Source organism: Myotis nattereri, assembly GCF_964212035.1.
Source record: "Myotis nattereri genome assembly, chromosome: 2".
NCBI lineage: Eukaryota > Metazoa > Chordata > Mammalia > Chiroptera > Vespertilionidae > Myotis > Myotis nattereri.
This window is the reverse complement of record NC_138076.1, coordinates 153,363,698-153,386,770: the sequence shown is the minus strand read 5'-3', so window position 1 is coordinate 153,386,770 and position 23,073 is coordinate 153,363,698. Positions and strand designations below refer to the sequence as shown.

The 23,073-nt window shown below is 42.2% G+C and overlaps 1 protein-coding gene across 4 annotated transcripts in view; it reads left to right on the top strand.

Moving 5' to 3' along the window:
* The window catches only part of MSRB3 (methionine sulfoxide reductase B3), a gene marked incomplete at its 5' end in the record, with an annotated part of 176,056 nt that overhangs the window by 19,758 nt on the left and 133,225 nt on the right, over positions 1-23,073 (top strand). For 2 of the 4 annotated variants that reach the window (XM_081082304.1, XM_081082305.1), the window contains one exon: positions 20,507-20,633. The exons of 1 other annotated variant lie outside the window; for it this stretch is intronic. In XM_081082304.1, coding sequence (XP_080938430.1) covers positions 20,558-20,633 — 76 coding nt within the window. Of the gene's footprint in view, positions 1-9,885; positions 9,954-20,506; positions 20,634-23,073 lie in introns of all 4 variants that reach the window. One more of the 4 variants, XM_081082306.1, reaches the window with a different exon arrangement.

Sequence of the window (23,073 nt, the reverse complement as noted above, 5' to 3'; positions counted from 1 at the left end):
TTTCTTTGTCTCTCTGTGATCTTTATTGCTCTTGTTAATAATACCTTTCTCACTAATACTGTATGTATGATTCATGGTGGCAGGGACCATGGCATCTTGTTTCTCACTTCATCCCCAGCATCTATTTGTTAAATAGAGTAGGAGATGATGCAGCAAAGGTTTGCCCGGTTTGGGGAATGAGAGACCTTCTATGTGGTGTGTGTTCTTCTTAATTTTCCAGGGTGATAAAGGGCAGAAGAGAAAAGTTTAGGTTTACTGTGGTTTTATTATTAGAGAAATTGGGATGTCACCTTCCCCACTGGCTGCTGGGGGAGGTGGGGTCCTTATGATATCTTGAGAAAAAGAATTTTCTGAGGCTCACAGGAGGGGGTGAGTGATTTTTATTTGTGTAGAATTACATCCCTGTGTTTCCAAAGTCCCATTCCATTCATAGAAGAAGTGTAGCTGGGGTTCCAGTAGAGCTAAAAGCAAAGCCAGTGTCCAGAGTTTCCTGTCCATTTTGCAACTGGGTCCACTTCAGCATCAGGCTAGTTAACAGCCCATTAGTCCATTGTGTGTGGGGGTCCACCTGGCCATGGGCCACATAGGAGAATGCCTGGAAGCCAAGCGTGAGTCATGAGCCAAGTGTGCCGAGAGGACCCAGAGAGCAAGTCTCTTTGTTTAGGGGATTAAATATCCCATATTTCTCACCCTTGCAGTGGCCATGTCCATTCTGGCCAATGACCTGTTCCCAGGTGTGACTGACAGAGTACCCTCCCTGCGTCACCCAGACTTAACTGTCCAGACCCTTCCCAGTATCTACAGTAAAGGGACCGGTGGCTCCCTGGGGCGTATAACGCAGTAGCTTTCTGGCAAAGCTGCCCAAATGACATGCCTACATTTTTGGCCTCGCCCTTTGCTCCTTTCCTGTTATTAATAACTAGGTTAATAACAACAGTATGAGTTTAACTTTCAGATTCCAGTGGCCTCAGGGTAGAGAGGAGGAAAGCAGCATCAGAACTGAAGGTGGCTATTTCATGAAGTGTTTGTTGCCTTAGGGTTGAAGTTTCTTTGCTCAGATCCCAGCGACATCTAGTATTTCTAGGGGAGGGCCCCTAGTATTTCCCAGGTTTGCCTATTTTTTGAAAAGTCAGCCATGGCAGCGCTCCCCGAATCTTTGGTACACTAGGCATGAATATTGCCACACAACCCCTGGAGGTGTGGCGTCCAGTGTCAGAAATGCTTGCCAGAGTTACCTGTTGGGCCCCATTATACCCTGTGCTAGTTACAAAGCTCCCTATACGTGTGACTTACCTGCTGTCTGGCCTTGGCTGCTTCTAATTAGAATCCTAGTGGGAATCTGCTAGATTCTCTTTCACTAACATGCAGGAACACATGAGAATGTTCACACATGAGATGAGTTGGGATTTGGCTCTTTTTTCAATACATCCTCTCTTCACTTTATCTATGGATGTTTTTCAGAGACACCCTTCCAATAAGAACTGGTAGGGATCTCATTGAGGGAGAACATGAGTGAGTTTTCTTTTAAAAGGTATTTATTTATTTTGTATTGCTACGTGTGTGTGCGCGCACAGGTGTGTGTGTGTGTGCATGTGTGAATGCATGTGTGCAGTCTCCCTTTTTCTCTCCACTTCTTTTTTTTGATCCCTCTGTACTAGTTCTTTGTTTTGTAACTCTGTGAGAGTGATTTTTAGAGTAGGTTGCATTTAGATAATTTATATTTTATGTTATCATGGATATATTTGATAATATTCTTTTTTTTTTGATTATACAATTTATTTTTTATTTATTTTTTTATTAAATCTTTATTGTTCAGATTATTACATTTGTTCCTCTTTTCCCCCCCCCATAACTCCCCTCCTCCCAGTTCCCGCCCCACCCTCCGCCCTCACTCCCCACCCACTGTCCTCATCCATAGGTGCACGATTTTTGTCCAGTCTCTTCCCGCATCTCCCACACCCCTTTCCCCCCCAAGAATAGTCAGTCCATTCCCTTTCTATGTCCCTGATTCTATTATAATCAACAGTTCATTCTGTTCATCAGATTATTTATTCACTTGATTCTTAGATTCACTTGTTGATAGATGCATATTTGTTGTTCATAATTTGTATCTTTACCTTTTTCTTCCTCTTCCTCTTCTTAAAGGATACCTTTCAGCATTTCATATAATCCTGGTTTGGTGGTGATGAACTCCTTTAGCTTTTCCTTATCTGTGAAGCACTTTATCTGACCTTCAATTCTGAATGATAGCTTTGCTGGATAAAGTAATCTTGGTTGTAGGTTCTTGGTGTTCATCACTTTGAATATTTCTTGCCACTCCCTTCTGGACTGCAAAGTTTCTGTTGAGAAATCAGCTGACAGTCGTATGGGTATTCCCTTATAGGTAACTGAGTTTCTTTCTCTTGCTGTTTTTAAGATTCTCTCTTTATCTTTTGCTCTTGGCATTTTAATTATGATGTGTCTTGGTGTGGTCCTCTTTGGATTCCTTTTGTTTGGGGTTCTCCGCGCTTCTTGGACCTGTAAGTCCATTTCTTTCACCAGGTGAGGGAAGTTTTCTGTCATTATTTCTTCAAATAGGTTTTCAATGTCTTGGTCTCTCTCATCTTCTGGCACCCCTATAATTCTGATGTTGGTACGCTTGAAGCTGTCCCAGAGGCTCCTTACACTATCCTCGCATTTTTGGATTCTTTTTTCATTTTGCTTTTCCGGTTGGGTGTTTTTTGCTTCCTCGCATTTCAAATCATTGACTTGATTCTTGCGCTCCTCTGTTCTGCTGTCGGGAGTCTGTATAATATTCTTTATTTCAGTCAGTGTATGCTTAATTTCTAGTTGGTTCCCCAGTATAACATCGAGGGTCTCATTAGTTTGCTTGTAGATCTCATTAAGTTTATCGGCGGCTTCTAAACAGTTCTTGAGAGACCTTAAAAGTGTGGTTCTGAACTCTATATCTTCCATTGGCAATTTTGTCCTGTTTCTTTGTCTCCGCATTTTGTTATGCTTCCTTGATGCACCCCCTAGTGGTCTTTGTTCGTGGTCTTATAGTTAAATTTTGATTGTTGTAGCTAATTCCAGGGAGGGTTTGACCTCCAGGCCAAGTGGCTGTGAGAATCAGCTGTGTCAGCAGTGAGAGAACTTCTGTCCTCTACGGAGGTGCTAATCTAGCCTTTGCCTGAGGCTATCCGGCAAATGCCTCTGTGCAGGGCTTGGGCGGGGCGGGTCGCACAGGATCAACAGGGTGGGCCGGAGAGAGCAGTTATGGCGGCTCTCAGTCCTGTCCCCAGGGGCTCTGCCTCTCTGAGTCCCAGCACCCGCTGCAAAGCTCGGAGAGAAAGCTGCACTCGCTCTGACCGAAGCCAGACAGACCCGCTTCTCCCGTTTGAGTCTGGGTCCCTAAAGACTCGCCCGGATCTGGAGCTCAGAGTCTGCGACTCCCTCCCGATTGAAAACGCCAACCGCGCCCTCGGCCGCCAGCCCGCTCCGCGCACTCAGCACCTCAGAATTTGACTTCAGCACTGCGCCTCCTCTGAGTGTCCGTATGCGTTTCTCTTTCCTCCTAGTTGTAGGACTTCCACTCAGCCAGCGTTCCAGTGGTTCTGGGTGATGTCCCTCCGTCTTTTAGTTTCACTTTTGAAGTAGTTGTTCAAAGCAGCAAACTCCGGCGTTAACCTATGCCGCCATCTTGGTTCTCTCCCTATACAATTTCGATAATATTCTTATCCTGTTGTTTTAGCCTCCTTTTATGATCTTTACCCCTTGGTTTTCAGTCTTTGGCCATATGGTTTCTGTTTTATTTGCTTTTTTCTCTCACAGGGATTGGAAGGGTTGATGTCATATTTTAGGTTCGTGGTCTTGAAAAAGTGTTTAAAATTACCACTGAATCTGAAGATTTTTAATTATTAAATTTTAAAAATAAATTAAGCCCTGGCTGGTTTGGCTCAGTGGATAGAGCATCAGCCTGCTGACTGAAGGGTCTCAGATTTGATTCCAGTCAAGGGCACATGCCCAGGTTGCAGCTCAGTCCTCAGGGGGGGGCATGCAGGAGGCAGCTGGTCAATGATTCTCTCTCATCATTGATGTTTCTTTCTCTCTCTCCCTCTCCCTTCCTCTCTGAAATCAATAAAATGTACATTAAAAAAAGAAAATTGCCCTAACCGGTTTGGCTCAGTAGATAGAGCGTTGGCCTGCGGACTGAAGGATCCCAGGTTCGATTCCGGTCAAGGGCATGTACCTTGGTTGCGGGCACATCCCCAGTAGGAGATGTGCAGGAGGCAGCTGATCGATGTTGCTCTCTCATCGATGTTTCTAACTCTCTATCTCTCTCCCTTTCTCTCTGTAAAAAAAATCAATAAAATATATTTAAAAAAAGAAAAAAAAAGAAAAAGAATGCCCTAGCAAGTGTTTCTCAGTGGTTAGAGCACCATCCTGTGCATTGAAGGGTTATGGGTTTGATTCCAGGTCAGAGCACATACCCAGGTTATGGGTTTGATCCCTGGTCAGGGTGTGTGCAGGAGGCAACCGATCAATGTTTCTCTTTCTCTCCCTCTCTCTACCACTCTCTCTAGAATCAATGAAAAGCATATTCTCAGGTGAGAATTAAAATAAATAAGTTTTAAAAAATTAAAATTAAATAAATAAGCAAGAGGCAATAGCGTAAGACTCTTCTCTGCAGGAGGGGATTTTGGATTCTTTTATGTTTTCCCACTGCCTTTGTTAACTAAAGATCCACATGATTATTGTTGCATTGTTATTTTTATATCATATATTTTCTCTTTTAAGGATTTTAAAATATTTTTCTTATCCTATATAATAAAGAGCTAATATGCAAATGGTTGTCATACCCTCATGCCATAACGGTTCAGACACTCAACACTGGAGAGAGAGGAATGGGAACCAGCCAGGCTCAAATGAGCTCACGAGAGAGGAATGGGGACCAGCCAGGCTCCAGCCCAGGAGAGGGATAAGCCGCCCGCCCTTCAGTCCTGGGTGCCAGTGGCTGCGCCTGCACCTGCACCTATGGCCCGGGAGAGGGACAAGCCGCATGTCCCACAGTTTCGGACACCAGTGGCTGGGGCTGCTGCCCGGGAGAGGGACAAGTTGCCTGCCCCATGGTCCCAGGTGCCAGCAGCTGTGCCTGTGCCTGAGGCCTGGGAGAGGGACAAGCCGCATGCCCCGTGGTCCTGGGCACCAGTGGCTGCACCTGTGGCCTGGGAGAGGGACAAGCCCCCGCCCCACGGTCCCGGGTGCCTCTAGCTGCAGCCTGGGCGAAGTCGCCTGCCCATGGGGCCCTGTGGCTGCTGCTGGCCCGGGCAAAGCCGGTCCGGGTCCTGGATGCCTGCGGCTGGCCAGAGGGAGGGAAGCCCATGTCCCGGGTGCCTGTGACAGCATGGAGGAGGGAATCCTGGGTCCCGGGTGTGAGGCGAAGCAGAGGCAGTTAGGGGCGATCAGGCCAGCAGGGGAGCAGTTAGGGGCGATCAGGCCAGTAGGGGAGCAGTTAGGAATGATTAGGCAGGCAGAGGTGGTTAGGGGTGATCAGGCAGGCAGAGGCAGTTAGGGGCGATCAGGCAGGCAGGCAGAGGGGTTAGGAGCGGTCAGGCAGGCAGGCAAGCAAGCGGTTAGGAGCCAGCGGTCCTGCATTGTGAGAGGCAGTTGGACATCCCCTGAGGGGTCCCGGATTGGAGAGGGTGCAGGCCGGGCTGAGGGACCCCCCTCCCATGCACAAATTTCATGTACCGGGCCACTAGCAATTATATAATAACACCTACTGCATATGTGGTTACTATAGCTACCTTTAAACCTTTACTTCACCAGTTTTAGGGACTGAGCTGCAACCCAGGCATATGCCCTGACTGGGAATTGAACCATGATGTTGTCATGTTTTTATTTGACAATCTAAGGGAAAAGAGGTCAGTGCCCCTGACTAAATTGCATATCAGGTACTGCATGTTTTAAAAATTCTTGTTGTACATCAGTGTGCCTGCCACGCACACTGGTTGAAAATTGCTGTTAGACAATCACCTTATTCTTACCTGCTGGGGTCCAACCCCAGCGGGTCCAGGGGTCCCCAAAGGTGTGGACGGAGTCGGCGAAGAAGGAATGACACGGAGACAGCGTTCAGTTGATCAGCAGCCTAGCCAGGATCTCCAGCCAGGATCTCCAGCCAAGTTCTGGTCTGGATCTCCAGAGAGGTTCTGGTTAGGATCTCCAGCCAGGTTCTGTGTCCATGTTCTCTTGCTAGGTTCTCCAGATTCTTCAGCCAGGTTCTGTAGCCATGTTCCCTCGCTAGGTTCTCCAGCCAGGTTCTGTCCAGGTTCTCCAGCCAGGTTCAGTCACCAGGTTCTAGTCAGGTTCTCTTGCCAATTTCTGTAGTCAGGTTCAGTCCAGGATCTTTTGCCATGTTCTCTCCAGCGAAGTTCTTCTGTCTCTAGAGAACGTTCTGTGTAGGTTCTGTGCCTCCTTTCTGTCTCCTAAGTTCTGTGTCTTGCTGTCTTATTACATCTGTATTTATACCAGTTGATTCAATCCTATCAATCTCTATTACAAAGGTTAGGGCGTTTCTTATCTCCATTCCAGGGAGTAAAGATTATGTAGCTTAAGCATGATTGTTCGTAGTTAAAGTGATTAATTACCCACCTGGCACTTAGTTAAGAGGTTTTATTCCCTCCCTAACGTCAGGGGAAAATCCCTACCTGGGGAAACAACCTTTCTCAGAGACCTTGGTTAAAACACATAGTGCCAAGAAGGTGAGCAAACATATTAAGAACAGTATGCCATATATGCCAGGTCCCTTGAAACAGCAAGCATGGACCAGCTCCCGGCACTTACCTTTTTCAAAACTAAACTAAACTAAACCCTCCACCATGTGCACACATGCATACAGTCCCTCTCTCTCTCATTCTCTATCTCTACCTCTACATGATATCTCAGACTTCCTCTTGCTTTTCCTTCTCAATAAGGGAAGTAAAATTCACTGAACAGTCTACTAGTTACTTTCAAAAATATTATCTCATTTACTCCTTCCAAAACTTTTTTTTAAAATATATTTTATTGATTTTTTACAGAGAGGAAGGGAGAGAGATAGAGAGTTAGAAACATCGATGAGAGAGAAACATCGATCAGCTGCCTCCGGCACATCTCCTACTGGGGATATGCCCGCAACCCAGGTACATGCCCTTGACCGGAATCAAACCTGGGACCTTTCAGTCCGCAGGCCGACGCTCTATCCACTGAGCCAAACCGGTTTCGGCTCCTTCCAAAACTTAATGAAGTGTTATGAACTACAGTGGGGCCTTGACTTACGAGTTTAATTCATTCTGAGACTGAGCTTGTTAAGGAGCTTGATAACTCAAATTACTCTACCACTCAATGCAAAAAATTGGCCGAGAGACAGCTGGTGTCTCAAAAAACTCGTTAGTCGGGACACTCGTAAGTCAAGGCCCCACTGTATATTATGCAGATAAGGAAACATAATCAGATAAAGTAACTAATTAGCTCAAGATTTATCAGCTGGAGTCAGAATTTGAACCCAGGTCTGACTCTTTCCTGTATAGCACATGCCTAGATACACTACAGGACTCTAGTTCTGGGGTGTGGACTTTAAGCACAGAGATGGGGGACACAGAGGGAGTGACATTTGAGTTCAGTTCTGTGAAAACATTTGTTGATCCTTTATTTTACAGAGGTGAATGTCACTGCCTACTCTCAAGGAGTTTATAAGAGGCATGTATACCCTAAAACCCTACCATGTAATAATGGCCATGGAAAGAGAAGTACCAAAGCAGGAGTAGTATAGAGGAAGAACTGACTCATTTTCTAATGGAAGGGACATGGAGAAAGGTGAGGGGAATAGCTGTAAAGAAGTTTTCCACAGGAGATGATATTTAAACTGGGTCTTGAAGGTTAAGATGGAAGAGTTTATAAAATATGGAATATATGGTGAGGTATGGTGAAGGTAAAAAAGGTGTGTTGGAAATGATAGGTAGTTGGCTATTATCAGAAGAGAACATTTATTTAGTCAGCAAGTACTTATTGAGTGCCTACTAAGGGTCAGACACTGTGTGAGGTACTAGAGATAAAGTAAAGAACAAGAGAGTTCATGGAACATACCAGGGAGTGTTGGGGACTGATGTTATTTATACAAGTAGGAAAAGAAGGAAACCTGATAGGCCTTGCTGCCAAAATAGACAGACAGGCTGCGTTTTCCCCCCCGTCGCTGCTAGTGCACAGTGGGAGCACAGGAGGCAGGGCTCTGAGGTGGTGGAGCTGGTCCACTGCGCTCCTGCAGCCGTGCGGAGGGTGGCAGGCAGGAGTCAGGGCAGGCAGGAAAACCAGTAAGAGCCCAGCACTGCATTCTAGATGAGAGAGGAAAAGGATATGTTAGAACAATATCTTGGAAATAAAATGGACAGCTCTTAGTGGTTAGAATAGAAAATGATTAACGGAGACCCCTAGGTTTGAGGTTTAGTGGCTGGGTGGATGGGAGTGTTTGGGTATGATAAAGAGTTTGAGGTACACGTAGAATATTTCAAACTCTTTATCATATGCAAACACTCCCATTATTTTTTAAAAACATGACTTAATCACCTAACATCAGCAGAGAACACCACTGTAGGACAAAGTCAAAAGAATATTTTGCTAAATATTTTCTTTTCTTTCACATTATGATCTTATTCAGGGATTTTCCTCCCTCCGAAGTTCAACATGGTGTCAAAGGATAGCTGAGAGAGGCTGTTAAGATTTACCTTTCAGTAGATCAGAAGGAGTCCATTTTCATAAAACATCTCCTTTATCTGTTATATCAGGTACAAGACACAGTGCATACCATCATGAGAATTTTATTGCATAATTTTCTCACTTCTGTAATAGAAAGTACTGAACTTGGAAGGGAAGGGTGCTAAAATTCTGACACAAGAGCAAATATTTATTTGCTATTTCAGTGCTAAAATTTTTCTATTCCTAGAATGGTGGCAAAGTTCTTTTTTTAAAAAATTATTATTATCATCATCATTTATTTTTCTTAATCCTCACCCGAGGATATCTTTCCGTTGATTTTTAGAGAGAGTGGGAGGGAGAGGGAGAGACAGAGAGAAACATTGATGTGAGAGAGACACATCGATTTGTTGTCTCCTGCACGCACTCCGAGGCCTGGGAACCTACTACTGAGGTATGTGCCCTTGAATGGAATTGAACCCAGGACCCTCAGTCTGCAGGCCAGTGCTCTGTCCACTGAGCCAAACTGGCTAGGGCTAAACATTTTATTGATTTTAGGGAGGGAGGGAGGGAGGGAGAAAACATTGATTAACAAATCCACTTATTTATGCATTCATTGGTTGATTCTTGTATGTGCCCTGACCAGAGATCGAACCCACAACCTTGGCATATTGGACGGTGCTCTAACAAACTGAGCTACCCTGCCAGGGATTCACAAAGTTATAATTTAAAATATTTAAAACATTATATAAGGATATGTATTTTTAGGGCTTATATGAAACTCATTAAAAGTAGTATTTTAGTGCTATAGATACTGTAGTTTATAGTTCAAGACATAGAATTTAGTCAGCCTGCATTAGTGTTTATTAAGATGAAACACAGTCTGTTGTGACACTGCAACTTTTTTGTATGTAAAAGCTCTATTTTTTTTTTAATATTGAGTGTTAGAGAGAGAGGAGGGAGAAGGAAAAAGAAAGAGAAAGAACAATTTGAAAGCAGAATATCCATCAGCTGCCTCCTGCACACTAGGGATTAAGCCCACAACCCAGGCATGTGCCTTGACCAGGGATTGAACCAGCCACCTTTTGGTGCACCAAACGATGCCCAACCATGGAGCTACACCATCCAGGGCCATAAGCTTCATTTTAATCATAAACCTGCACAAGGTTCTTGGTACAGGGGAACCTAAGATAAAAAGCAGCAGTGTCCAATTCCGCTCTTCCCTTTCTCTGTCTCACTCCTCTGGAGGAATGTTTTAAAAATCATTCTTCTGGTAGTTCCCTAATTTTAGCCCATTTGGTATAGCACTACTTTTAAGCTCATCAATTTCAGGTAACATCCAGTTATGAAAAATAAAGATTTGTCTGATCTCTCCTCTCTGTTCTGTTTACCACTGTTTAGTGTTCTGTTGTTTTTTAATTGCCGTATGTTTATTTTTCTAACATTAAATAATATAGTATTTTTTCCTCAACTTTTGATAGGCTACATGCCAAGCTGTTGTTACAAAAAAAGATTTTAAGTAGAGTGACTTACATAAGTGGAAGTTTATTTGTCTCCGCCATAATAGCCAAAGATAGCCCAAGGTTGGATTGGTGAATAGCTTTGCCTCATGACCTGTTAAATCTGCCTTCCTCATCAAGTAGCTTTCATCTCATGGTCAAAGTGTACTGCCATTTCCCAGGGGAAGAATCTAAAGCAAGTGACTCTCTTTAAAGGAGGCGACCTGAGAGGTCACACATCATATTGACTTATATTCCATTGGCCAAAACTTAGTATAATGTTCACAACACAGCAAGGGAGGCTGAGAAATGTAGCTGTATGTGCAGCTAAAATTTCAGAAGTTTCTATACCTAAGTCAAAGAAGGAAGAATGGATTCTAAAGGTCAACTAGAATTTTCTAATCTAGTTAGTATCTCTAAACTCGTTACTTTATATGATGAGGGTTCTCATACTTTTACCATTTCTTCTGCTTTTCTTTTTGGCCTTCTTTATATATTATTAGCTATATACATTTTTGTTTTGAATTATGAAATTACTAATGTTTACATTCTGTTCTGAGACCACAGCCAAGTTTTTGTTTCTAAAAGTTTACACACACACACACACACACACTGTTTACTTACAGATCAAAAAAGTGAGCTATTACTACGGTTCCATCTCCTTAGGTCCAGGCTCATGATCTCTGGGCCACTGGAAAGGATACACATTTTTCTAACATCATGACAAATGAATAGTTTTTAAAAAAATAATATTTATAGATTGATTAAAAGCAAGGGATTTATTTCTAAGATCTGCATCTACGCACTGACTTATTAGATCAATAAGAGAAGATGCAGTGAATGTGGTTAGTTTCCAGGGAGCTTTCAGTCACTTCAGGAAATGAGATCTTCGTATTTAATCATTTTATTGTGACCAGGAGCTACTCAGTCAGTTTTACAGATGAGTGAAATCTTAGTTCTCGAAGGGCTTAGACCAGTTTGTAAGCTCCAGTTGATCCAAGGCGAAGTAATTCTCCCCTAGCCTTTGATGTCTCAATATGAGAGGAGAGCAATATCTTCGGACCAAAATAAAAATCTCTTTGAAATATTTAGGAATAGAAGGGATGACTAGTGAGAGACTCTGGGCTCTTCAAGGTGGTCTCATTGTCTTTGGCAAAGGAGTTCCCATCATTTCAGACCCTGTTGTTTTCCCAAACAAGGACAGCAATGTGGAACACGAATTCCTGCCCTTGAGGAATTTATAATGAAGTAGAAGAGATTAAAATAGACTTTAGTTCAAATTCCAGCTCTGTCATCTACTGGCCACATGACCTCCAGCAAGCTATTTTATGAACCTTAGTTTCTGCTGGAACACACAATCCCCAAATCCCAATGGCTTAAAACACTGAAAATTTATTTCTTGCTTGTAATGCATGTTCATCATCTGTTAGATGGGAACTCTGCTCCATGTCTCCTTGCTCCAGGGGTCATGGTTAATGGAGCAGCCACTATCTAATTATAGAACATTGCTGGTCACTGTTGGAGTGGGAAAGGAAGACCTGGAGAGTCTCACATCAACAACTGAAGTACTCTGGCTCAGAAGTGACACCCATTATCACTTCTGTTCACAACTTAGTGCTCAGAACTAGTGACGTGGTCTCACTCAACCATAGGGGGTTGGCCAGGAAATACATTCCTGCCATGTTCCTGGAAAATGGAGAGCCAGAAATATTGGGCAAATAGTACTAAGACTACTACATATAGGAATGCCTACCTCGGGGTTGATGTGAGGATTAAATAATATATGCACACTACACAGTCATCTAGTGCAGGTGCTCAAAATTGATTATCATTAGCAATATCATAAGTAAGATGTACACTTCCAAAATATTTGAATAACAATATTAAGTGCCTTGTATATTAGAACATAAGTGTGCAAATATAAGTTGATATTGTTATTACCTAGTAGATATTAGAAGATACAGCATTAGAGCTTGTTTCAATGTTAGAGTAGATCTTTTATTTTTTTAATATATATTTTTATTTTTTTCTAAATATATTGTTATTGATTTCAGAGAGGAAGGGAAAGGGAGAGAAAGATAGAAACATCAATGATGAGAGAGAATCATTGATTGACTGCCTCCTGCACACCCACACTGGGGATCAAGCCCACAACCCGGGCATGTGCCCCAACCTGGAATTGAACCATGACCTCCTGGTTCATAAGTCAATGCTCAACCACTGAGCTATGCCAGCTGGCCAATATATATTTTTATTGATTTGAGAGAGAGAGGAAAGGAAAGGGAGAAACACATAGAAACATCGATTGGCTGTCTCTTGCATGCCCCCTACTGGGGATGTGCCCTGACCTGGAATCGAACTGGCAACCTCTTGGTGCCTAGGTCAATACTCAGCCACGGAGCCACAACTGCCCAGTATAGAGCTAGATCTTTATAGTTAGTTATCTGTCAAGAAATGATAGTTGAATTTGTAAGAATAGGTGAGATCTGCAAGAAAGAGATTAAGTAGTGAGAAGTACAGAGGATACTAAGGGGTAGCTCTGGAGCATAAGCACAATTGAAAATCAGAAGGAAGTATCACAAGAAATAGAGAAGCAATTTTTGGAAAGGGAGGAAGAAAGTGATACCTTTTAGTATCATAGAAAAGTCAGGCGAAGAATGTTTTCAATAAGGAAAATCAACCATCCTATATAATAAAAGCATAATATGCAAATTGACTGAACAGCAGAACTACCGGTCTCTATGATGCGCACTGACCACCAGGGGGCAGGTGCTCAATGCAGGTCAGTGCGCTCCCACAGGGGGAGCGCTGCTCAGCCAGAAGCCAGGCTCATGGCTGGCAAGCGCAGCAGTGGTGACAGGAGCCTCTCTTGCCTACACTGCAGGCAGGTGGTAAGGAGCAGTGGTCCCGGACTGTGGACTGCGACAGCCCTGGACTACGAGAGGGATGTCTGACTGCTGGCTTAGGCCTATCCCCCAAGCTGGCAGGTGGACATCCCCCGAGGGGTCCCAGACTGTGAGAGGTCATAGGCTGGGCTGAGTGCCCCCCCCCCCACCCCCAGTGTACAAATCTTGTGTACTGGGCCCCTAGTATAAAATACCTTCTAAGAGACATAGTTTCAGTTCTATTGAGTGTTATGGGGACTATCCTATATAATAAAGAGGGAATATGCAAATTGACCATCACTCTGCCACAAAGATGGCAGCACCCACAGCAGAGGCGGGGGTTTCTGTAACACAAGGTGGCTGCACCCACAGTGGAGGCTGAATTCCCATAACAAGCCTTAACGAGCAATCAGCAGGGACCTGAGGCTGTACCCCTGCCCCCATCTCCATGGGGCTTGACAGGGGACATCAGTCTGCGCCCCCCACCCTGGCACCAGGCCAGGGCACCTCAGGCCGTGCCCCCCACCAGGCAGGGCTTGACTAGGGACCTCAGGCCATGCCCCTCACCCCAGTGCCAGGCCGGGGGACCTCAGGACACACCCCCTGCCCAGCGGGGCTTGACGGGGGACCTCAAGGTGCACCCCCCACCTGGCGGGACTTGACAGGGGACCTCAGGCTGTGCCCCCTGCCCAGTGGTGCTTGACGGGGGACCTTGAGGTGCACCCCCCACCCCAGTACTGGGCTGGGGGACCTCAGGCTGCTCCCCTTGCTCTGGGCTGGGGGACCTCAGACTGTGCCCCCCACCCAGCAGGGCTTGACAAGGGTGGGACCGGCTGGGTCTGGATCTAGCCCAGTGGGGGAGTGCTAACGGGGTCTGGATCTCACGCGATTTTGAGGCGCATGTGGGTGGGTTGGGACTTGACTCTGCATCCCGTAGTGTGCCCCAGACTCTCACAAGAGGAAAATTTTTGTATACATTTTACTAATTTTCTTTCATCTCTGATACTTCTATTATAGAGAAAGGGCAAATAGCAATATTAAAATATTTTCTCTAATCCCCTTTTAATGTGCACGAATTTTGTGCACCGGGCCACTAGTTAACAAATAATCAAGAGGGGCTGTTACTTAAGGAAGAAATAGTATTATTTCATTAATCATAGTGAAAAAGCAGCTATTTCTGCAAAATACATGTAAAGCGACATTAGTTACACACTATTCTAAAAATATGTAGCTATTATCTCAAAATGGTTTGGAGAATTGGCTGAGGATTCTGAATAGCCAGGGTCCTGTTGTTTCTTATAACAAATACAAAAAGATCTCTGCTTAACAAAAAGGATGCCCAATTCTATCTAATGGTCTATTGATTTCAACAAGTAAATGAGTGATTAGTTCATTCAACAAACATAAGTTGAGCATAACTGGTACCAGGCACTGTGCTGATAAGAACAAAAATGTTTTTATGGAACTTTATAGTAGACAGAATAGTGGTTCCCAAATGCTGGCCCACCACAATGAAGTTTTCTGCTTTAATAATGAAATGAGAAAAATAGAAACAATGAAAAATTTTCCCCATAAAACTAAATATGTTCTATTCAAAAGAATGCTTTTTATTTATCATGATGAAATTAGAGTTTGGGGCTTTTTGTTTTTATTTTGTCTTTAGTTGACAAAATTCAGATTTATCAACTTTTAAAAAATATGTATCTGTATTGTTGAAAATATTACAGATGTTACCCTTTTACCCCTGTTGACCCCTCCTTCTCACTCCCCTCTCCCCTTTCCCAGGCCTTCACTGCTCTATTGTCTGTGTCCATAGGTTTTACACATAACCAAAGAACTTATATGTCAACTCTCTTTTGACCCCTGTTGTTTTGGGGGGACATTTTACTAGCTGTGAAAAACCACTGATGTAGACATTCCTTTGTCATTTATTGGAAAGGGATTTGACCTTTAGGTTTGACCCTTTAAATCGACTAGCACAGCCAGCTCATTTATTCTGGAGCTAATTATCAAATTTGTGAGTTCTTTGGATTCCTTGTTTATACCATCTTTCTTTGGCATTTTATCATTCAATTGCAAGGAAAAAAGTAAAAGTGAATAAAAATAAACTCAAACCAAAAACTAACAAACTAATTTTAAGCAAATTTTTGGATGTCAGATTTCTGGGAGGTGGGGGTGGGGGGGTGGGAGGGAAGAAGAGATGGAGAAGAAGGAAAAAATTTTGATCAAAATAGGACATTTAAATTATCTTTGGGTCTCAAGTCAGAATGCATTTTCAAGCTCCTACCTTCATAGGAACTGCTGAGTCCTATGAAGGAACCAGCTTGTTTTAATTCTAATTATTACTTTTAAGAACCATTAACAGTTGAGATGGCAGAGAGAACAGGGTGAGAAATGATGATCCTAAACCAGTGGTCGGCAAACTGCGGTCCTTTGAGTGTGGCTCTTCCACAAAATACCACGTGCGGGTGCGCACGTACAGTGCGATTGAAACTTCGTGGTCACACTCAAGGGGCCAAAGAGCCGCATGTGGCTCACGAGCTGCAGTTTGCCGACCACTGTATAAACCATCAATTCCATAGACTCAGTCATTTACATAGTCATCTTTTTCCACTCAATGAATGGTGCCAGGCACTGAGATGAAAAAAGACACCGTCCCTGCACTTAAGACATTTATAATCTAGAAGAGGGAGGCAGAGATATAAGCAAATCAGTGCTCTGAAAGGTGTTATAGGAGATATAACAGCATGCCTGGTGCCTCAGTGGGGACCATATTGGAGAGGTGGGAGGTGGGAGTGGTGACAGGAAGAGTGAGGATGTGGGATGAAAAAAGACATGGAGGTGGAAGTAGGAAACAGTGGACCTATTTGGGTGAAATTACGAGTATATTGGTATGGGACTAGCATGGTGTGGAGTGGGATGCGGTTATGGCAAGAGAAAGGCTGAATATTTAGAACTTTAGATGCTTTGTTTAGGAATTTGGACTTTATCCAAAGGATTTACCAGAATGTGTTCTGGGGGATGGTGATAGGAAAGAAAGGGGTTTTCTATGGTCAAAACTATGTGAGAGGCACCAATGGAGACAAAGCAGGTGTATTCACTGCAAAGCCTCTCAGACCCTTTATGTTGGGCAGCGTTTCCACAGTTGTTTGACTACTTAACTTGCTTGGAAGAGTATTTCCCGTTTCTCATAATAGGGTTTGGGAGACCTTGCAATATGCAATGGGGAATCATGAAAAACTTTTCAGCAGAGAATTATAGACAATCGTGTAATCTGATTCTATTCTCAACACAGAGTGTGATATTGCTCATTAGAATTGTTCAACCAGTATTTTTTAACACCAGATATTTTCAAAATGATGTGCTAGATATTACAGGAAATTAGAAAGATGCATAAGTTATGTGTCTGACAAAAACATGTTGATTATCTATAAATGGTTTTCATCTATTCAATTATTTCATCTATGCCAGCGGTTCTCAACCTGTGGGTCGCGACCCCTTTGGCGGTCGAACGACCCTTTCACAGGGGTCGCCTAAGACCATCCTGCATATCAGATATTTACATTACGATTCATAACAGTGGCAACATTACAGTTATGAAGTAGCAACGAAAATAATTTTATGGTTGGGTCACAACATGAGGAACTGTACTTAAAGGGCCAGAGGTTGAGAACCACTGAATTCTACTCAATTATTCAAAGGCAATACAAAAGTGAGGAAGTTGAGGATAGACTTGAGAATTAGAGATGTTCTTGGTGGCCCTTGCTCAGTGCTGATTCCTACAGGGTGTTTAATGCTCATTCTTTCGCCAAATATTGTCCCCACTCAAAGCATGAGCTTCTTCTAGGACGAGAATTGTGTCTGGCTGGGGACCTCACCCAGGCAGCTCAGGGAGTGCAGTGGGAAGAAAGCTAACAAATTGAAACTTGAATTTTATTGTTTGGGGGGTGACTGTTAGCTTGGCCCTCAAAAGTACCATTCCATCAACATATTGGAGCTTTGGTATATTCAAGTGGAGTCTTTAGAATATATCACAGGTGTATCCATGGAGTTTGGAGAAAAATTTTAAAGGTGAAAGAAAAAGGGAAGTTGCATTTCATGAAAACAGAAAGATCAAATCTAGAAATCTGAGTATGTCTCAAACTTTTTAATTAATTCCCTACTTTTTTCTTACTCGGTGCCAAGGGAGAGATTCTTCAAATAATCTTCTTGAATTAATTGAATCCTTAAGGTTTATTATCAGCCACCTTATCTGATAGGTACACATAGAATCAGATTGTCTAGGATGGGTTGGTACTTCTTCAGGCTTTTAGTCAGCAGTTGTGTAGTGGTCAGTAGCACTAGCCCTGGAGCTAGCTGCTCTGGGTTCAAATCTATTAAAACACATTCAGTCCAATTATCTAAGGGACCTGCTCTTTATTAGCTTAGCTGTAAGATTTTAGGCAAATTACTTAACCTCCCTGTATCTGTGTTTCTTCATCTAAAAATGGGAAAAATGATAATAGGTATCTCATAAGGCCATGAGGATTAAAAGAGATAATCCTGTGAAGTGCTTAGAATAGTACCTGCCACATGCCAAGGGTTTCATCAACTGTTATTTTTAGGATATCTCTGTCCTACCTTTTTTTTATTGGGATAATTCATTGTGGAAGTCCATCAAAGAGTAGTTAGCTTTCTGGCCTAAATAGGATTCTGTCTTTGGAGAATGGCCTGCTAATTCTAAATAGGTTTGGGTATAAATGGACTATTAGAAAATTTTAATTCTGTAATTTAAAAATATAGCCAATATTTATTCACTTAAATAATAATAACTAACATTTGCTGAGCTTATACTATGTACCAAGAGTTGTTACGAGTCCTTTTTACCAATTAACTAATTTTAGAGTTGAGGAAACTGTCACATTTGAATCATTGAGATGGTAAGTGACTTGCCCAAGGTAATACAACTAGTTAGGGGCAGGACCAGGATTCAAACCGAGACCATCTGACCTCATAGCTCACACACACACATCCATCATAATAACCCATCTTTCATGTAAATGCATTCTGTATTTTAGATAGGTTTGCCAAAGTGTTTCATTTGATTTACTGTAAACATAAATTAAGTGAAAAACATTAGTGAAAAATTAATTTTGCTAAGTCATTACAGCATAAGAAGATTTCTTTTTCTGTTGTAGAGATAAGTTACTCTTGGTGCCACATGTTACAGTCATTTTAATTATGATTCTTTTGTTCTTTGGAAGATTATGAGTTGGATTTCACCAAGGCATCCAGACACAAGCATCCATTCTTTAGAACAGTTTTTCACTTTACATCTCAACTACATATTTTTGGAATAGTGTTTAAGTAATGTCACTTTGCATGCATTTTGCAAAATTAGCTGTTTTTTTTTGCTATAATTAGGGTTAAAACACTAATTAGGGTTATATCAAATCCTGTCCTATGAAATACATACCTTGTAGGATTTGAAAATGCAGAACATTGAAAAAAATCACTCTTTTTGTAATCTTCAGTGTAAAAAGACTATACTTTGTAAAAGTTATCCATCATTTCTGTTGCTCTACTTTATTGGCGCTAATATAGCACTTTCTGGGTTTGCTTTTAAAGAAAACTGGGCAAAACTAATTTGCCACTAGATGGAGCCCTGGCTATTTGGGTAAAAATGCAACAGAGTGGGAACATTAAATCACACAATCATATCATGCTCGAGGGCCCCCCGGTATTTGAAGCCCTCAGCTTTTAATTGTAGAATGCATCTTTGTTCTTTGCCTGACCTGCAGAGTGACATCACTCCCTTTCTTCCTGTGCGCTGGCTTTGACACAAGCCAGATGGCCACAGTCATCGGTAGGCGCGCAGGCTGCCTGGTACAGCAGTTGATGAAGCAGAATAGGAAGACGTTTTATGATCAGCTGCGGGAGCTCAATGAGGCCGTGGCTTTGCTAAGTAATTACATTTACCGTGCACACTTTATTCCTCACAGAGAAGGTCACAAGGAAAAAATACATTTTTATTTATAGTGTTGTGAGGTATAGACCTTTGATCTTTTATTAGTCAGTAGTCTGCTCCAAAGGAATGCTCTCTTTTCCCTGCTCTGCAATCACTCGTGGAAATGGCATGTTTATTTACGTTTAATGGTTCTTTCAGGCTGTGCATTGTGATACTTACCTTCCCTCTTCCTCCCTTTTGTCTCCAGTTAGTCACACAAAAAATGTTTTAGTTTTGTAGTGAGTTTAGTTTGGAGAAGTCAGAGTTCAGGCATGTTAATACAAGCAGATTTCTGTCAGATATACTCCAGAGTGATTTGGTTAAATATATTACTGTTTACTATGTGTTTGTTCTTCAAGGAGGTCAGAAGAGACCAGGAACAGACTTTTATTTTGGGGGGCTGAGGGTCAGGAAATGAACTAGACAATAATTTTATATCCATTTTTGAACACGTAGTGGATAAGGTCACTTATAATGCCAATTTTAAAGAAAATATTAGAATATTAATCTGTTATTTTCCATCTGCACTTGAAGTTAATCTTTACCAACAGAAAGATTGTACAAAACTTTAAAGAAAATACTAACTGCACTTTTCTCTGAAGTTCATCACTCAGTTTTGAGATTCTTCCACAAGACTCATTTCTAAAAACTTTAAAAAATATCTTTGCCATTTTTAAGACTAGTTTGTGAATATTATTCACAGAATTAATGTAGAAATTATAAACTATAAAATCATATGAAAAATTCATTTTCGCTATGCTTTGTTCAAACTTAACACTGTTTCTAAAGTGAAGTCTCTGAGTGTTCCCTAGGTTATTTGGCTCTCAATTAATAAAAAATGAAACTCTAATAAAAGAAATCTCTTAATCTTACAGTATTTTATAGTCTTCTCCAGGGAGGGCGATTTGCAAAAATTGTTGGAAGAAAGCAGTGTGGTGTAAGGAAAGAACATGGCTTTGCAGTAGATGTTACAGGGTTTTCTAATCCTTTTCACTGGTTATTTGCTTTGTGCCCTTGGACCTCTGAGCCTAGGTTTCCTCACATATTTATTGGGGGATAAAACCTACCTCCTAGGTTTACTGCAAGAATGAAATGATACAATGTGTTTATTAGGCCCCAGACAGTTCCTGTCACATGGTACAAACTTAGTAAATGCTAATTCCTTTCAACTGTTTTAAAGTTCCTCTCTTTTCTGAACGGCTTGCAAAATGTGTTCACAGATTACACTGTTATTATTGTATATATTTTATTCATAAAATATAAATAATCCTGGGTTGAAAGTAAGCTCACCATTTGAAAAATAGGCGTTTGAAATTTATTAGCACTGTGTATGTGTGTTCGGTTCCAGATAAAACCGTAACCATCAATTGTGCAATGGATGTGTTTAACATTTGTGATGTTTTAATTTTTTTCTTTTTTCTCCTACTCAGCTCTTGCCCCAGTTCTTTGGCTCTCGTTTTGTTGGTGAAGATATCACAGTGATGTCTGCATTCAACCTGCTGCATTTGGTGACAAAGAGCCAGCCAGTGGCCCTTCGAGCCTGTGGGCTTCCCTCAGGTCACTGCTTCTTGTACTCTACCTAGTGAGGGCACTGGGCGGGTGGGTGTTTCTGCTGCAGGAAATGATACACCATAATGCTTTGCTAAATTTCGTTTTCTTTTACCTAGGCCCTAATTTGAAGACGGAAATTGGTTATAAATCACCACTCTACTTTGAGTAACATTCAGTTCCACAATCCTTACAACCCTTGGAAACATTGTGCAGTTTTCTACCTCAGCATATAATTGTCACTAATATTTCATGATATCTTCTTGTTCTTTAATGCACGCTACACATCTGAAAATCATAATGCTGTTCATAAGAGGCTGGCAGTCTTGATAAGAAACTGCCCCAAATCACACAAAATAAGACATTCATCTTGTTAAAGGATAATGAAATACTTTTTATTCCACATGTGGTCATTCCTTTAGGAAATAAAAAAAAAAATTAAAATGAACAACTTTTGTATAATAAAGTTAGTTCTTGTAGTTAAAAAGAAAAAATGTTCTACTGAGCAAATGACCAAATCAACAGAACTAATATAGCATGTTTCAACTGATTTTTAAATGAGAACCACCACACTTTTAAAAATGATTTTATGCACTTAAACAAGTGCAGCATGAAAGTCCAAAATTTCATTATATGCCTGTATAAAATAAGTTTAATACTTTAATTTATTTAAACAATCACAATGGTCAGATATGTCTGTGAATATTGTCGTTATTATTTACTAGAGGCCCGATGCATGAAGAATCATGCAAGAATAGGCCTTCCTTCCTCTGGCTGCTGGCACCGGCTTCCCTCCGGCACCCAAGACCCAGGCTGCTTTACTCCGGCTGCTGCCAGGCACCCGGGACCCGGGCTGCTTTGCTCTGGCTGCCACTGTCACCCACTGGGACCCGGGCTGCTTCGCTCCAGCCACTGCCAGGCATCTGGGACCGGGGCTGCTTCACTTGGCCGCTGCTGCCACCCACCAAGGTGTGCTCCGAGCTGCACTGTGACCACTCGGAGCACACTCCCACCCCTAGTTTGTGTACCTTGGGGCTGGGAGCAGCATGCAGTCCCCTCCCGCCCATCTGCGCACGCAGCTTCTGAGCGGTCGTGATGCAGCTTCTTCCTGAGCCGGTTGTGATGCCTGGCTATTTTGCATATTACTGCTATATATATATATATAAATATATATATGTGTATATATACATACATACATATAATATCTATATCTATATCTATCTATCTATCTATATGTATATAGATATATACACATACACACATACATACATACATACATACTAGAGGCCTGGTGCATGAAATTTGTGCATGGGATGGGGAGGGCGTCCCTCAACCCAGCCTGTACCCTCTCCAGTCTGGGACCACTGGCTCCTAACTGCTCACCTGCCTGCCTGCCTGATTGCCCTTAACTGCCTCTGCCTACCTGCCTGATCGTGAATTAATATTCACCTACTGTGAATTAATATTCACAGCTGAATATTAATTGTGAGTGCCAGGCATTGTGTGAAGCAGTGAGGGTACCATGATAAACAAGATCAAACCAGTTGCTTTAACCAGTACAAAATGGAGCTGGAGCTGTGTGAGGACCATTGAACCACATGGTGCTAAGAATAGACCAAAGGTATTTATACCTGGGAAGTTAGGGGAATCCAGACAAGGCTGGTCCTAGTCTTTACTTTGGAAGGGAGAGAAGTTCTCTGAAGTTTAAGGAGGGCTTTATGGAGGATATAATGTTTGAGCTGAATCTCAGTCTATGAGCAACAGTCAGCCAAGTGTCCAAAGAGGAGGAAAGACATTTCTAATATATGGAGTAGCATGGGCAAAACATCCGAAAAAGCAAGATATGTTCAGAGAAATGCAGGTTATTTATTATGGCTAGCTTGGAGGCAAGTAGAAGAGAGGAGAAAAAAAGATAGCCAAACGAGGAAGTGCCTTATATGAAGTTTTAAGGAATTTAAATCTTGGGGAAGGGGTGAAGGGGAAATGACATGTCTTTAATTTGCATTTTATGATTACTGATTTAGTAGGGTGGAAGGTCAGTGCAGATTTCAGATGTTTCTATAAGAAGGCAGGAATGGCAACTTGATTAGAAGGGAAGATAGAGCATTTGCCTTAAAGCTGTATTAGAATAGTAAACATCTGTTTTGTTTGTTTTTTAAAATAGATTTTATGTCTATTTGTGGTGACATGAGAGGCTAATGAAGCTCAGTGCACAGGGCCCCCAGTCACTCTTCTCAACTCTTTGCCTCCCCGACCCAGCTGTGGCCCTGCACTGACACCGTGGATTACACTGCGGGAGTTTGAGGCTGGAGGGACTCAGGAAGTGCTGAGAGCCTTCACAATGGTCATTACAGTAGGTTTGGAAAGAAGAAGGATGGATTAGGGAGAGATTCAGGTTGTAGAGCTGACAAGGTTTATCTGTTGAATTGATAATTTTTAAGAAGTAACC